Genomic DNA, 17755 nt, shown 5'->3' with positions numbered 1-17755 from the left:
AAATTCTCCAGTTGCAAAAACTACTCAGTGGGTATTAAAATTACAATGGATTTAGAACCGAGTCACAATCTTCCAGAAATAACTCTGTACACTATAGTAGATTACTTGCACGTTCCAGTGTTTCAGAATAGTCCCGTGAGGTGACAAAGTCAGAACAGTAAGATCAAGATAGGTCTCACCAGCAAAAAAATATTCTCTTAACAGCACTCAATTAAGTATTTGCTACTGACTGAATATAGGAATATTCTCTAAGTCAGAGTCTTCCCATAGCCTGGCACTGCAAAAAGATGATGGAAATTTCTCTCTGGGAAGTAACCTGTTTCTGATAAATTTCCTTCTTGACTTTTTCCAGCAAGGCCATTGCTGTGCAGTTAGGAGTATGTAACAGTCACTCATTGGTTGAGATTTGTGTCTGTGAAATGCTGTCCCCTTTTTGAAAAATCACAGTTTCTACACAACTCAAAGCACTTGCAACATTTTTGTCTTGAGAATTTTAGAAGAAAGTGCTTGATGATGTGCCACAAAATGCATTTGGCTTTGTCTGTTGCTATAACTGCTTTCTTACTGCTTTATGAATCTTGTAAATCACTTCTGTTTTACTCCAGGGATGAATAAGAGAAACAGTTCAGTACAGTTAATTGAAACCCTTCCATTCTGGAACAGCCTGCCTGTTACAGAAGGTGCTTCTTAACACGGGAAATAATAAGGCTGTTTTGTAACTGTCGGTTATAAAATAACTTCCAGGCAGTGTACTTACAAAACAAGTTGGCTAAGGACACCAATGAGCTGCCCTGGGTGGGGCATTGGTATGACTGCTCATGCCTCAGTTAAATAACGTCCTGTCTTTCAATCCAGCACATGCCCCTCTCACACCAGCAAGACTCGGAGGATCTCTGCGCCCCCTCCTGACCGACGGCCGAGTAACGGTTTACCCCCAAAACAGGCAATGGGGTAACACTGGCCCATCTCACCCAAGGCAGTAATAGCAGAGCAGCTGAATATCTAAGCTTGCATAAAATATGTATTAAGTCCCAGCTGATTAAGCCTTGCAAAAGCTAACTAGTTGTGTTTATGAAATGAACATCTTATAAATACACTTGCATAACTTGAATTTTTTTCAGGTCTTCAGATCATAAAGGGACTGAATCTGTTACTATTTCGGGAGTGACAGGAGGCCAAAGTGAGCCTAGCAGGGAGTCTAGATGCCCTGTGCATCCTTGGCACAGACTTCCTCAAGAAGGGCTTTGGTGGGTCTTTGGAGCAGCAACTGTAGAGAGAGGAGACACTGAACAACAGACCATCTTGCCTAAACTCAGAGCAGCCTTCTGCTGTGGGATGGATGAAGGCTGAAGATTGAAAGATGCCAATTGCTACTAAAACGGTGCATTGACAGCGTTGTACCAACCAACATCCTGTTGTTCCCATCCGGAAGCTGATCCATCAACTAGAGGCCCAGAGTCATTAGCATGGCTCGCTCACCCTTTAACAGTCCTAAATAGCCAATGTGAACATCTAGTGAGGAGCAGAGATCAACAGTGGACTATTGCATCCTGAACAAAGTTACTCCAGCAATGACTGCTGCTGTGCCAGACATACCAGAACTCCAGTATGAACTGGAGTCAAAGGCAGCTAAGTGGTATGCCACAACTCACATTGCTATGTTTTTCTCTAGCACCAGAGTGCAGGCCAGAGTTTGCTTTCACCCCCTTAACACCAGGGCAGCCTTCAACTGAGCCAGTCCTGCTCAGTCAGACCCTTTACACCCAGTAGAAGGGGATAAAGTCACTGTGGTGTATTAATGTTAGGAAAACTGTGTGGGCAAGTCCTGCTTTGAGCAAAGGCCAACTCATGCATGGGAATGCTTTCACTCAAGGACCTGGTGGTTGATGATCAAAGATGGTGAGCTCGGGGTAACAATACTCGATTTAGAGATGTATTATGTAGATTGCTACATAATATTAGCAGCGTTCAATAAGCTTTTTTCATGACAACAGGAGCTAACTTTGAGTGGTGCCCAGCAACCTCCTGAGGTGAACCTGCACGAGATTTAGTTACTACAGTTCAGTTGACAGCAGCTACCCAGTTGTACTCTTCATCCATGCCTCAACTCACGGCGGGGTAGAACTCCCGAAACGGTGTCCTAACATCACCCGCGCGCGCCCCGGTTGGTGAGGTAAGACAAACCACCCCAGAAGGCGGCACCAGCAGCAGCAGCGACGCTGCCTCACGCAGGCGCGCTGACCGCAGCTAGGCAGCAGAAAGGCGTCTGCCCCTGCGTGACTTTCACGTGGTGCGTGACCTCTGACGTAAGCATGGCGCCGCGCGGCGATTGGAGTCGACCGCTCGGCCGCAGCTCGCTCTCCACTGCGCAGGCGCCGCAGTTGCCAGCGGCGGAGCTTGGCCTCCGGGTGCCGGAGCGGCGGCGTGCGAGCAGAGGGCAGCGGCGGTGGCTTCAGCCCCGCTCCCTGTCCCCCCCACCCCCTCCGCTGCCATGAAGATCTGGACGTCGGAGCACGTTTTCGAGTAAGTGTATTGCTGGGGCACTGTGAGGGAAAGAAGCAGGGCTGGCCTCGGAGAGGGCGGTCCGTCCTCCGGTGGGTCGAGGGGCTTTGCTGCCTCTAGGTTGTCTTGGCCCCTGGGCCGGCTTGGCGCCGCAGCCCTGCTTCGACCACCGTAGCTTGCTCGCCTGCACTGACCTTCCGCCTGCGCGTCCTTGCAGTCGCGGGGTCACGCCCCGCGGGGAGCCGCTCGACTGGCGGCCGGCTCGGCTCCGAGCCCGCTGAGGACCTTGGGGTCGGGCGGCCGGGACGCAGCCCTGCTACTGGAACGTGGGCGCTGCTGTCTGCGGGAAACTGCCATCGGTGGGGGACATCTAAGGAGACGCAGTCGGTGCAGCCGTGGAAACTGCTCACAAACCAAACATGGAGGCGGCACCTGTGTATCACGGGCCCCGCTGCGGTGTTGACCGTGTTAAGGGTCATTTCAGCTGCTATCGCTTTCTAGTTGTGGGACTTACCAAGCATGAGTGGCTTCGTGTTGATAGGGCTCAGGTGCTCCAAAATTCCTGTGTTGAAAAATGATCCGAAGGAGACACTTGTTAGTGGAAACTAACAACTTGATAAATTAATCTAGTATTACTGAAACCCAAAGAAATTGCAATCTTGCAGCATTACATCACAGCAAAATCTTTCATACCAAGATACAAGACAGAAAGTAATTGAACTCAGCAGGCCTGATTCATCAGGTGCATTGAATGCTCAAATTGCATGTAAGAACTGGAAATTGAATAGAAATCAGATGATGGGTTGTGTTAATTTTTAACAGAAAGCTTGTTTGAAAAAAGTTGTACAGCTTTGTGTCTTGATTCTATTTTGGCAGTCACCCCTGGGAAACAGTCACGACGGCTGCCATGCAGAAATACCCAAATCCCATGAACCCCAGCGTGGTTGGAGTTGACGTGCTGGACAGACATGTAGACACGAGTGGGAAGTTGCACAGCCACAGGCTCCTCAGTACAGAATGGGGAATACCCTCCATTGTGAAATCTGTGCGTATGGTATTGCAGAGCTTGAAAAGGATGCTGGAGGGAAGGGAAAGCTGCCGAAACATATGTTGCAATAGACATGTATCATTTCATAACTTGTAATGGTTATAAATGGAAGCATTTATGTTTCAGGAACACTGAATAGCAGTACACATAGTACTGCAGACACATACTACTGTGTCCAGTTCTGGGCCCCTCAGTTTAGGAAAGGTGATGAGTTGCTGGAACATGTCCAGAGAAGGGCAACAAAGCTGGGGAGGGGTTTGGAGCACAAGGCCTGTGAGGAGAGGCTGAGGGAGCTGGGGTTGCTTAAGCCTGGAGAAGGAGGACGCTCAGGGGAGACCTTATTGCTCTCTACAACTGCCTGAAGGGAGGTTGTAGCCAGGTGGGGGATTGGTCTCTTCTCCCAGGCAGCCACCAACAGAACAAGAGGACACAGTCTCAAGGCACACCAGGGGAGGTTTAGGCTGGATGTTAGGAAGAAATTCCTCACATAAAGGGTGATTGGCCATTAGAATGGGCTTCCCAAGCTGGTGGTGGAGTCACCATCACTGGAGGTGTCTAAGAGGAGACTGGATGAGGCAGTTGGTGCCATGGTTTAGTTGGTAAGATGGTGTTAGGTGATAGGTTGGAATTGATGATCTCAAAGGCCTTTTCCAACCTGGTTAATTCTATTCTAGTCTAAATCATAATGACTGATAGCCAAAAATTACCTACATCTTAGATCACTTCCATCTTCAAAATGAGATCTGCCGCAATGGAATTGTGCTGTCTCAGTGCCTGTTCAATATAATAAGCACTACTTATGCATTTAAAGGCACCAGAACAATTACAGTTGGCTAACATAATTATTTCCATATACATTTGCCTGTCTTCTAGCTCATTGGTACATGCAGAACAAAGACATATGTTCAGGAGCACTCTGTTGTTGACCCAGTGGAAAAAACAATGGAGCTTAAATCCAGTAATGTAAGTAGCTGTGTTTGTGCAACTGAAATAAGTTACAGATAATAATTCCTTGTAAATTTGAAAATCACCTTAAAAATCAGTTGAAAATTGTTTTAGAACAAGACAAGTTAAAGGTCTAAGTAATGTGCTTATAGTTGACCAGTTCTGCTTTTCAGAAAAGAGCTAGTAAGTTTTTGGAACTTGTCAGGACTGAAGCATATGAACAGATTGCTGAGCAGGACAGAAGTGGCTTCGAGGGAGCAGGAAAGGGCATTAAAAAAATAATTCCAAAGCCTTTTTGGTATCAACTGCCACCATTTCTTAGTCATGTAACATTTTTTGCTCTTTGTATTGTTCCATCTGTCTGATCCCACTGAAATGTTTTCACTTGAGTTTGCATTCTCTATATTTGTAAGGAGAACTAGATAAGCAAATCAACACTGAACTTGTAGAACAAGACACAGAAATCTCCAACGCTAATACTTAGAGGGAAAATACTGTGTGTAAATCAGATATTTGCATTAGTTTTGAATATGCAGCTTTATTTACTACATTCCTTTAATATTTTTAGCAAGAAGTAATCTTCTCTTGTATTCTGCAGATTTCATTTACAAACCTAGTGTCAGTAGACGAGAGGCTTGTCTATAAACCACACCCTCATGAACCAGACAAGTAAGTACCTCTGTTCAGAGATTGCCCTCAAGTAGTAGTGCAGATGTCAGCTCTGAAAATCTCCATGGTTTCCTTTGAACAGAAGATGAGATTTACATCATCTCTGTTATGGCTACCTGTCTAAAAAGCCAATTCAACGGACTGTAATTTTTTCCAATGACCTTCCTTCTGCAGAGCACTACTGGGAAACCTAGTAGCATGCTATGATGGAGTCCAGGTCAGCTTCTTAGGGAGTTGTCCTGTCTATAACTGAGTTTGTATACATCTGCAATTACTGGCTCCTTATTGCTGATCTCTTCATCAGGCTGAGCATAGAACCTGCACTAGAAGCCACATTTATCTGCCTTTAGTCTGTAGTTCTGGAGGTTTGAATTTTGATGTTTATTTTGGGGGCTTTAGGAGTTGTCTTTTAAGGGAAGTTCAGAGCATACTGAGTCTCTACTGCTGGAACTAGTGACAATTCTGAAAGAGCTTTCTCTTTTTTTTTTTTCCTCTCTCATGACTGTCAGAAATGTTATATCCATGTTGTTGAAGAGGACATCTCACTACTGCTTTCTCTGTGTTACTTTCATTCCTAAAGTGTTGTTGCCACTATTAATTTCCTGCTGCTAAAGGTAGAAATAGTTGAGTGCCCCAAAGGGACACTTGGACTTAGTGGAGTGGTTTTTAATTTGTGGGTAGAAGGGTAAAGCAGTTAAGCACTCTGGAAGTGCATTGTGTTTATGGGGCACAAAGTTCTGTGTTATACAAGGAAGCTGATAAAGGATGGTACTTGTTGGGGAGGGACGAGTTTGCATTATTTTTTTTAACTACTCAGAATAATTGTTTCCTGCTCTCCATTTCAGAACTATTTTGACACAAGAAGCAATAATATCTGTAAAAGGTGTCAGTCTCAGCAGTTACCTAGAAGGGCTAATGGCAAACACAATTTCTTCCAATGCTAATAAAGTAAGTATGACCCTTGTGTAAACGTGTGATTCACTAGCTAAATGACAAAAGGAATAGTAATCTATTTAACCGTTTGGTTTTGGGTCCACATAGTTCAACTGCCTTTACTGGAGAGACTGAATGTTCAGCTTGCTGATTTTTTTTTTTTCCTCTTTTTTTACCTTTTGTGAATGGAGATAATGTTATTGGCAAAGCTCTCTGAATCTTCTCTGGAAAAATAACATCCCCACTCACTCAGCAATCTGGAACTGTTGCCTTTTAGCAGCCCTGTTGATGACATTTATTGGGTTTTGCTATTGTAAAAGGATATACATCTGAAGTAGTTAATGTGGGAGTAATGAAGTGGTGTTTTAGTTGAGAGTCTGTCCTCTGGGAATCCAAAGATGTCTTGAATTCAGCCTCAACAATGATAAAACAATCTGGATTGAAAGCCTTTTGTTGTTCGTAATGTGAACACTGCTGACATAAGGAATTCTTTCATGAAGCACAAGGCAGTCCATGTTCCTGCAGTGCTCCAGTTATTGAGGTAAAAAACAGAGGCTTGTATTTCTTACTTTTTGAACTGTTGTGTCTTTACTCGTTTTCAGTAAGGCAGCATTTAACCTACGTAGTGTTACTAAGGTTTATACAGTGACAAACTTTTCTTTAACTGTAGGGCCGTGAAGCATTGGAATGGGTAATTAATAGACTGAATGCCGAAATTGAAGAGTTCACAGCCTCAGCAAGAGGAACCATGAGGAATTCAATGGCAGCAGCAGCATTTGTAGAGAAATAATTTTAAGTATACCTGTATTACTAATAAGGTTTAACAATCTGAAGCTTCTCTCCAAACCTAAATACAAGTATCCTTTGTTATTTAAAGGCATACCTGTATATTAGACATGTTTCAAATTTAATTTGGAGAAAAGCTGAATTCTTACTAATGAGGCTGATGCACAAAGCCTAGTTAATATATTGGTTCAGCTGGACCGAGTTTTGGTTACAGATGAAGAAAGTATTTTTACGTATAGTTTCTGTATTTACGTGAACACTAACTTATGATGTTGGCAGATATGAAATAACCTCATTTAGCGATGAGGCTGCATATGGTGGAGGAGACTGGCATGTTTGGTTAACTTCTGTGGAATTTTTATTTCTGTGTGACTTGTGGACTACCTCTTTTGGGACCAAGCCCAAAACTAAGCAGAATGGTTTGTTCCAGCATTATTCTGTTTGTTAAGTTTTGATAGTTGTGTGAAACAACTTGTTTTAACAGAAAGTTTATTACTTGATGCTTGAAATACAAAAGAATGTACACCATACTTTTTTAATAAGCTTTTTAACTTGACTGGTTAAGCTGACCTGGTACTTAAATTGTTTTTCACCCAATATAGGGAAAACATAAAAAGTCTATCTTATGTACTAAGATCTAAATTCTGCTCCTAAAACTTACATTAATGAGCTGGGTCCGCAGTAACTTAATCTTATACTACACTTGTGTAAGTATCTCAGTATCAAAATAAAGGGGTACAATAAGCATAGAGCCTTAAATCTTCAAAGCTGCTAGGGCATCTAAGGATAGTGCGCATTCAGAATTTCAGAGAACCGCTTTCAGGACTGAAAACTAAAAAGTGAGCTAAAGAAATACCTAAACATAAGAGGAAGTAATATTAAGGAATGTTAAAGATAGACTCATTAACTTGGTCATGTTCCAAAAAGAACCTCTTATTATCAACCGAATACTGTGTTGTCCTTTCATTTAAACAGTGTTCTAAATTTCCACAAGTTCCTTTACCTGTTGAACTAAACTGCTCACAATACAAGGCTCTTTAAATGAAAACCTTGAGAATAAATAGTTTTCTACAGTTCAGGTTTTGTTTCTTGGTACTCACTGTAGATTCTTGGTACTGTCACCAGTCATTAGCTGTGGGAATGTAAAGGTCAGACCTTGACATCCTTCCTTACATAGTACACCAATCTGCTGGTAGTCCTCCTGACTTCAGCAGGGACTACACGTCCCATTAGGCTCCTCTGTCTGAAGGGAAAATGGAAAAGCACAGCTGTGAATTAACTGGTGCTTGTACTTTGGTGCCAGCAGGGGCTTTTCCTGGAATTTTAATTCTAAGCTTACAAGTAATTTCAGACCATTCTGTTAGCCATTAAGAAATGTAATGTCACCTGTTCCAGCACATTTTACGTTGCATGCCATTTCTGTTCTATCAGAACTGCCTATCAAGTAGTGTCTGCTATAGAGACTATAATAGAGAGAGCCAGAGCTTATTTGAAGTTGTAAACACATGGAACACAATCTTTGGTAAGATTTGTGTAGCAGACAAAGCCCATATATATACATATATATATAAAAAAATTAACTACTCTATTTTTCTAAAAATAAATGGTTTGAGACTACCTTACTAAATTGACATCATCAAGGTTTGCTATGCTTTTACAGGAGGTGATTATAAATTAAATACCATTTCAATTTTAAAACTGTGTGTGAAACTTCTGCAAAACTGTACCATCATTTCTGATTAAAAAAATACAGTGCTTGAGACTGATTTTAAGTATGTGTTCAGCTGTTAGCATCACTTGGCATTTTAAATTTGATTATTTTTTTTCCCTGCACTAAGGACAGCATAGTATGAATTCATAGTTTGCCCTTACGCTGAGGAAAAAACCTTACTGTTCAATATTTACAAGCATTCAACAACTTCTCAAAAGATGATGATTTTATTTCTTCTGGTTTATTTATATGGCTGCATTCTCAGTCTGTCAGGGAGTATGGCTTTCTGTATGCAGTGCTTTTTAAATAAAATTTTATCTGAGTTCTGGCTAGTTCCTGAAACTTGTCATTTATTTGGGTTTTATAACTCCAGGTGAGCAACCTAAAATGAGGAGGATGACCGTGAAGAAATACTCTGCAGTTAATATCTTCTTTGATTGAAATGTATATCCTAAAATGGGCATTTACAGCTGATGTGGCCTTTTTTGCTTCTTAATAACTGCATATCTGACAATCTGATGAGATTTCAGAGTTTGCTAGACCCTGTGGAAATAGAATCACAGAATGGTTTGGGTTGGAAGGAACCTCCAGAGGACATCTAGTCCAACCCCGCTACAGTGAGCAGGGATACCCTCTACTAGATCAGGTTGCTCAGAGCCTTGTCAAACCTGACCTTGAATATCTCCAGGGATGGGGCCTCAACTACCTGTTGCAGTGTTTCACCACCCTCACGGTAAACAACTTCCTAACATCCAATCTAAATCTCCTCTAATTTCAAACCATTGCCCCTTGTCCTATCACTGCAGCCTTTTGTAAACAGTCCCCCTCCAGCCTTCTTGTGGGGCCCCTTCAGGTACCGGAAGGCCACTGTTAGATCTCCCTGGAGTGTCCTTCAGGCTGAATGACCCTACTTCCCTCACGAGGCCTGTCCTTGTAGGAGAAATGCTTCAGGCCTCAAATCATCTTCCTGGCCCTGTTCCATCAGGTCAATGTTCCTCCTGTGCTGAGGGCTCCAGAGATGGATCCAGTACTCCAGGTGAGGTCTTAGCAGAGCAAAGTGGCAAAATCACCTCTCTTGATCAGCTGGCAACACTTCTTTTGATGCAGCCCAGGATGCCATTGGCCTTCTGGGCTGCAAGTGCACATTGCTGGCTCATGTCCAGCTTCTCATCCACCAGAACTACCAAGTCCTTTTCTGCAGGGCTGCTTTCTATTGCTGCATCCCCCAGCCTGTAATGAGCATTGTTCTGGTCCAGGTGCAGGACCCTGCACATGGTCTCGTTGAACCTTTTGAGTTTCATCTGGGCCCACCTCTCCAGCTTGTCCACGTCAATCTGGATGACATCCCACCCCTCTAGCATATCAAGAGCACCACTCAGCTTGGTGTCAGCTGCAAACCTGCTGATGACACACATGATCCCACTGTTTGTATCACTGATAAAAATACTAACCAGTGCAGACAAGCTGTGGGTTCTGGTGGTTAGAAGGAATGGAAGAGGTGGGTATGAGAAAAGCCACAGCAGGAGGGACAGAACTAAAGGACCAGGAAGAAAGAAAAAAGGGAAGCAAAAGGGGCAGAGGTGGAGCAGGGTAATGTGAATAAAGTCTCTGGTGCATCCTCACCTGTGTTACCTTGCCTAAAGGGATTTGTGTTGTACCTTATCTTCTGATTTAGGTTTTCACTTGAGTAAAACTTCTTAAGTTTGATGACAAGTAAAACAAAAGTGCGTAAGCTTTAGATCCAAAGCTTCATGGCCTGGGGAATACTTAACAGGGCACTGTTATATTTTTTGTTCTTGCTGATTGCTTCTGAAGTTTCCAGTGATACATCATGAGGCTTCATTGTCTTAATTATTTTGGGTGGCTTTCTTGTGTTCCTGTGACCTTCAGAGTATTCCCAACACAGCTACTAAGGATTCCTGCCAGGGGGAGGGACATGCTACAAGTCTCCAAAGCATCCTTATAAAGTAAGTTGCATCTAGAAATCCTATTGCAGTTAATTTAAAACTAGGTGTTTAAACTGCAGTAGCTGCAAACTACTGGTCTTGGCAAACTTGATGCCCCCTTCTGTTGAGACTGACTACCTGCATCATCTGCTGGTTCTACTGCAAACACAGTACTCTTGAATTCTCAAATTTGTAATGACAGCCATATGCCTGTGGAAAGAGCCTTCTGAATCAAACTGCTCACGTAATTTGTATCTAAAAGTAGAAACAAGGAATGCAAAAAATCATTTTCCTCAGGTTTGTTCTAAGAATTGGCCAAACCAGTGGTGAAATTTTGGTGTTAACTCCGTAAAGTGTTTTTTACTGTAACCTACAGGCTTCTTCACATCTTGATTTAAACAGGCTTGGGATGGCTAAAGCAGCAGTATAATGGATTAATTGTTTTATATTAACTGCAAGGCAGATCTATAGGACTATGGTTTTTTTCAGTGGTATTTGTATTTCAGTGTAGTTGTCTAGCTTCCATGAACCCATCTGCATTGTTGTTAAAAGATTTGTATTTGTACACCTTGCTTATTGCCTACATACTATTGTGTTCTGCAAGGTACTGCTTCTAACAATCTGAAATGATGAAAGCTGTTACCATGAAGAAAGCAAAATCCTGAAGTTACTGTGCCACTGAAACAACCTGTGTCTATATGAACACTAAAATAATACCACTTCAGTCAGCAATAGAAATGAAGCACTTTTTAAAAAGGGTTAATTTACCTGAGAAGTATTTCTTCTACTGACTATGGGTGTCAGCACCTGTTCAGTCATACAGCAGTTAGCTATGAATGTAAACCAGCACCAGCTGTCATAAAAACTTTAACCACCACTTCCTACAGCATTGCTGATCTGTCTATTGTGGTCTATACTTGCAAGTTAAACTGCTTAGTGTATTTCCAATAAATGTCATATACAGTAAACCCAAGCACCTATTATCCAGTAACCACAACCTTCCAGAGCCCCCTGGCACTGACAAATAATTGGTTCAAAGGAAAGATCAGCATCTTGTTGCTGTTCGCATATATAGAGCTGAAGAGGGCCAGTAAAGAGCCCGTTGTATGAAAGCACCGAATGGTTTTAAGTCCTTCCATTTCTCAAGGTGAAGCTTGTTATTCCATTTGCACAGAACCTGCTCATTTCTTTCTCAGATAATTTGATAGCTTTGCTTTACATGTTGCCATAGAATTAAATTATTCTAAAGGGCAGGTTACATGTTACATCTAAGATGAACTAATTGCTTACCTTTGGTGAGAGGAAACAGTTCTGTGTCTGTCTGCCTTGTTCCTGGCTGTGCTGTCCTACTTCCTTGCACTGAAGATAGTGGTCTTCACTTGTACCCTTTGTCGAGCCAAGTCAATTTGCTGAGACAAAGAAACATGAACATGAGATGTGACATAATATGCTTTTCCTGTGAAAGAACAGAACAAATGGAAGCAGGGTGCTACCACACAGATGATATCACTTCCCTGTCTGCAAAGTGAGATGTGACTATGACCCTTACTTACCTAGGATCCTATGCCTCCTTTGTCTTTCAAAGAAAGGTAAGTGCCCATGCTGAAAACAGGCTTGAGACACTGATGTCACCTAGGTGTTTTTAAAACTTTTATTCAATATTATCATCAGCTGTGGACAGAATGTTTTACGTTATCATGCTATTTTATCATAGCACCATTTTAAAAGTAACATAGCTAACAAAAGTTATTAAACACAGTTAAAAAGGAAGGAATGCACAAGATTCTCAAAACTTGGGAGTGTACCTGAATCCTGCTCTGCAGATCCCGGGTCCCGCCAGAGATTGTTTATGCCAGATTTTGTAGAATAGACAGAAGGGAGCTTGGATGACACTGCAAGATTAGTTTTACTTCGAGTCCAGGTGTCCAAACATTAGAAATTAATGACTTCATCTGTTTCATCAACTAACCTTCAAATTGTCCTGTAATAGGAAACAGCACAGAACTGCAACTTTATCTAAGACTAGAGCTGATTTTGGAGTATGCTTTCTGCGGGTGCTCTGTGCAGCGTGCAGTACTTAGACCAGAGGAGATTTACCAGCAGATGACCTGTATTGTCATCAGCATGGCACGAGTTCCAGTAGCTGTAGAACAGATTAGGGTCAGCAGCAGAGAGAACAGCAGAGCTTTACCAGCACAGCCCAGTATGGCTTACAGAGGCAGAGAAAGGAGATAAATCCACAGCTATCAAAGGTAGGAAGCATTATTACTGATCTGTACCTTTTATACAATAGTGACCATAATTCCATGTTTCTTGACAATGCTATTTCATAGTAAAATGTGCAGTAACTGCCATTTTACACTAAGGCAGAAGGAACACAGTGAAGAGATGATGGAATTTATAGTCTCTTGGAAATCATATCGATACTGGCTTTTTATTTGATTGCAATTTGCCTTTCATATAATTATTTGTTCTCCTCTGTACAATGTACTTGAGAAACTTCTAAGATTAAAGTCAGTCACAAAATGATAGTGTTGTTAGACAGCAAGGGAGTTTTTTTAAGGGGTTAATTATTTTATTAAGAACATAGGGCACAGCAAGCAAATTTGTAACTCCATCAAAAATTATGAAGTAAAAAAAAATTCACTTGTTTTGCCTTTTGATGTACAAACACTGTATTCTTGATAGAATTACAGCCATGCTGCATGAGATCTAAAATTATAGCTGCATTATGAATAAAAATTAAGTATATTCAAGAACTATTTGGGTCTCATCATTGGTACATAAGCAGCCTTTTTTCAGTCTGGTGATTTTTGTGTTGTGCTAAATCCCCACAATGTTAGTATTTGCATAGTGAGGCATCATTCCTGTCAGCTTCAGTCCATGTTCAGCAGATACCTGCTCCAACTAAGAGGTGACCTCAGTGGGAGTTCCAACCACGGTGATTATGTTAAATCCATTATACACGCATCTGGACATCAGTTGTATAATAACACAGGCAAAGCTGCTGTGTATTCACCTGAGAAGTTACAGCCTCCTTCATTTGTGTATCTGTCACTTCCTTGCTCTATAAAACACTTTTGTGATGACTGAAAAACTTGATGTGCGTTTCTGTGCCTATGTCTGTAAAGACGACAGCGGGTTTCAACTACCCTCTGCTTGGCAGCAGTCTTGAGATGAGACAAGGCAGCTGTAGATCAGCCTCCTGATCTACTCATACTATAATTAGATGCACCTTTATAAACTGAAATATAAGCTGTTCTGTCCTCTTTTTAATTAGATGCCTATCTTCTTTCAGAACTTCTCTTTTAAGATATTTTTATTAATTCAAACTAACCACAAATAAAAAAACCACCCTGCTATTTCAGTACATAATTTATGTCCAGAGATACAAAATAAATGTAATAAGACCTCTTTTATCTGGAAAACAAGTAGAACTGGTGTTGCTGAAATGTGTATTTCTTAATCACAGAATCAGTTTAGCACACTGCTAGCTTCCAAACAGAACTCCTGCACGCACACTCCAGAGAAAGATACTGCTTTCTTTGCCATTTTTGTTGCTATCATCAGAAAGATTCAAATTTTTTTAGTTAGATGTTATGAATCAAAAGAAAATAATCCCTCATACCTTTACAGTTAGAGGCCCAGTTGGACAGTTTCTATTTCAGCTGTGTTTTGGGGTTTTTTTAAATCTCCAAAACCAGTAAGCAGCCCAGTATGTGAATATCCTATGGTACCTGGAAAAGAAGAACAAAAGCATTTTCATTTCCATTCTATTACTAAACTGTAATTTTATTCCAGACCTACAGGACAGGCAGATGGCATTTGACAGGAGGGTATTCTTTGTCAGGTTATTATAGATGCTAAACTCTGGTTGAGTAAGGAGTCATGCCAGGACAGAAGAATGTCTGCTACTGTATGTGTTATTCTACTTTTGTACTGGTCCTTGGCGAAGGAGTAATATTCTAAGTCTGTGAGCTCTTATTACTAGAGATTTTCTGCACCAAAAAATAGAAACTGTTTAGAGACATAAAGATTAAGCCTGTATGCTCAGTTAGTTTCAAGAGTAGTATTGTTTGGGTTCATTGATATATCTGCTTTGTTTTGGTGTGATATTAGAGATATTTAGTTTAAAATACTTATGCATTTAACACCAGTCATGGATTTATTTGGCTTTTCAGTGTCATTTCTTCAACCTACCTGGACCTGCTTGGTCTCACTTTTTTGGCCTCCCTGGACCCCTCCAGCATCAAGACTCCAGCCTCCTTGGAACTCTTTAAAATCCCCTTTTCAGATTCATTGGATTTATCTAGTCTGAGCTCTTCATCCTCTGTGGATTTCTCCAGTCTCACTTCTTCATCTTCTCTGGACCTTTCAAGTCTCTCATCTTCAGCCTCTTCAGACTTCTCCAGTACCTCCTCTTCAATATCCTTAGAGCTCTCCAGTCTCACCTCTTCAGACTCCTGGGAGCACTCCAGTTTCACCTCTTCAATTTCCCTGGATCTATCAAGTCTCACTTCATCAGGCTCTCTGGATCTCTCTAGTGACAGTTCTTCAGTCTCCTTAGATCTCTCAAGTCTCACCTCTATACCCTCCGATTTCTCCAGTCCCATTTCTTCACCCTCTCTAGACCTCTCCAGTCTCACTTCTTCATCCTCCCTAGATGTTTCTGGTCACATCTCCTCAGCTTCCTTGGATTTTTCCTGTACAATCCCCCCATCCTCACTAGATGTCTCAGAGCACACCTCCTCAACTTCTTCAGAATCACTAGATCTCACTGATTTTAACTATTTCATGTTTCAGGGCACCACTGAATTACCCTCTTCAACCTCTGAGCATGCTTCTAATTTCATCCCTACACCCTTTCTGGATGTCTCCAATCTCACCTTTCAGGATGCTCCTTCCCTCACTGCCTCAGTTTCTTTGGACATTTCTAATCTCACATCCTTAGTTTCCCCAGACCTATCCACTCTCACATTTCTGGATGTTGCTAATCGCACTGCTTCAGCTGTTCCTGATCTCTGCATCTAACCCTTTTAATACATCCCTCCTTTTCTCTGCAGCCTCTCAATACCTTTCTAAACTCTTCTCCTTTATGTGTTCTTTTCTAAGTTCTGTTTCTGAAAGTTCTTATGTGCTGAAAGTTTAAAAATAGTTACTGTCCTTTACAAATCTATCCTAGCATCTAAACAGCAGTGGGCATGAAAACAGGTCATACAAATCTGTAATGGTGCCTTGTTTACAGCTGCATAAACATCAATATATATTCTGGAATTTCTGTAGAGCACAATTTCTGTCACTGATTTCCAATCTGCCTCAGCACAGTACCACTCCCAGAGGTTTAACGTTTTTAAACCCATGCTCCATTTTTGTCTATCAAGATCAACAAATAGTGAACAGGGCTAAACGTGCAAACAACTGCATTCGAGTTGTGTATCTCCATTCTGGATTTAAATAAGTGCACTGCATAGAAGTGCAGACAGAGGAATTTCATGTGGATTCACAGAGTGAAAGCATTGTGAAAAAACAAAATCAGGGAGAAAGGAGCAGGTGAGAGACAGGAAATAAGGAGAGGAATCCAAGAAGTTAGTGGGGCAGGAATAGAGGGACACATAGCTGGAAGAAATTTGCCCAGCTGTGTTAGCATGATTTTTTTTTTTCTGGCAAACCCCCACCTTGTGGCCTAGGCTGCCCATAAAGCTTAAAATAATCTCACTGATAATTACTTATTAAATCATCAGATGTTAACATTAAAAAAATGGTATCTAAATCCCCTTTATGTAAGTAGTGCAGTTACTTGTGTTGCATCAAACATGTTGCATAGGTAGCAGAGAGTGGCTTCCTTAAATCTTTGGTGCTTTTTCCTGTCCTTTTGTTAACATTGTTATTGTTGGGGTTTAGAAAACAAGTATCTTTTGTTTCAATATCTTATCACTGGCACCCTTTCTGTGTTAAAAGTGCTATCATAACAACTTTTTCATTGGTTTAATTTTCTATAAGCTTTCCTCCAAAATGCCAAGTCTGTCTCAAAATTAGGCTAAAAATTGTTCACACAAATAAATATATAAGGAAATTAACAAATGAAATAAGATTTTCTGCTTCATTTACATTCACTCTTTCTTTATAACTAAGTAGGAAAGAATGGAATACATGAATTTTAGATATGAATCCCAAATTCAATAGGAGCAGTTGTTTAGCAGATCACAACAAATCTCATAGATTGTTGGTTCAGATGGAAGGGGCTAGCACAGCGGAACATCCTGAAGGGTCCACCTTCAAAAATGTTACCACAGCTGCTGCTAACCACAGTCGTCTTCAGTAATTTCAGCAGAGAGATTAAGTAGGCAAATTGAGGAGAGGAAATTCTTTCCATTTCACCACTCCTTCTTCCTAGTTCCTACTAATTACAGTAACAGACAGTCTTCTCTTACCGTCATATGCTATCCTAGAGACAGACTTTGACATATTTGATGCACAATGGCATTTGTTGTGGTGGATCTATAGTGACAATATGACATGGATTAATGGCAATGGCTTTGGACTAACTGACGTATCTAATGAAGTTGAAAATTACTGTGCTTTTAAAAAGTACTGCCAATGAAAACAACATTGTGTAGTCTTGTGAAATCACTGTGTGACTTCCAGGGATCTGCACTTCAGCAGATACCAAAACCGGCAGGAAGACAGAAGGCCTCTGCAAAGGACCAAAGTCACCAGCATTTCCTCAACACCTGCACAGCTTCTGGAGGATTCTTACTGAGTTTGTGGTTTAGTTTGGCTCTGGACAGAAGGCACAGTGAGAAGCAATATACATACTTAAGTGTAAGGATTTAATAAACACCCAATCTATAATATCTTTAAGCCTTCAGTCCTCATTATTGAAATGACCAAATTGATTCTTTATCAAACATAAAGTGAGTCTTCTCGTAACTTTTCACTTATTATGTATGCAAAACCTGTCTATTTTCCCATCATTAAATAATAATCTAATTTCCTGTGTTGTCTTTTATGCATTTGTTTAGAGCAAATGACTGAACAAATCTTAGGTGTGTGTATGAGCTTACATCCACAAGAACCCCATTCCAAAGGCACGTCTGACAGGGTAGAACTCTGAATATGGCACAGCTTGGTCACCACAGATTAATACTCCAAACTGAAGACTGTCTGTACTTATACACATCATTGGCTCCCATGTCTGTGAACCAATTTTTCTTT

General features: G+C 41.3%; 1 protein-coding gene across 2 annotated transcripts; it reads left to right on the top strand.

Annotated features, from left to right (window-relative positions):
* The first annotated feature begins 2475 nt into the window (after window positions 1-2475).
* PRELID3B (PRELI domain containing 3B) lies at window positions 2476-17455 on the top strand. 2 transcript variants are annotated; one of them, XM_054173444.1, is made up of 6 exons: window positions 2476-2523; window positions 3379-3547; window positions 4424-4513; window positions 5094-5164; window positions 6010-6112; window positions 17201-17455. In XM_054173444.1, the coding sequence occupies exons 1-6, from the start codon at window positions 2492-2494 to the stop codon at window positions 17372-17374; spliced, it is 639 nt and encodes a 212-aa protein (XP_054029419.1). In that variant the 5' UTR covers window positions 2476-2491; the 3' UTR covers window positions 17375-17455. The 2 variants fall into 2 exon arrangements, with proteins under 2 accessions (XP_054029419.1, XP_009901461.1); XM_009903159.2 differs by lacking the exon at window positions 17201-17455 and adding an exon at window positions 6768-7007.
* The last annotated feature ends 300 nt before the right edge of the window (window positions 17456-17755 follow it).

This window comes from Dryobates pubescens, chromosome 26 (genome assembly GCF_014839835.1).
Source record: "Dryobates pubescens isolate bDryPub1 chromosome 26, bDryPub1.pri, whole genome shotgun sequence".
NCBI lineage: Eukaryota > Metazoa > Chordata > Aves > Piciformes > Picidae > Dryobates > Dryobates pubescens.
This window is presented reverse-complemented; position numbering and strand designations above follow the sequence as displayed.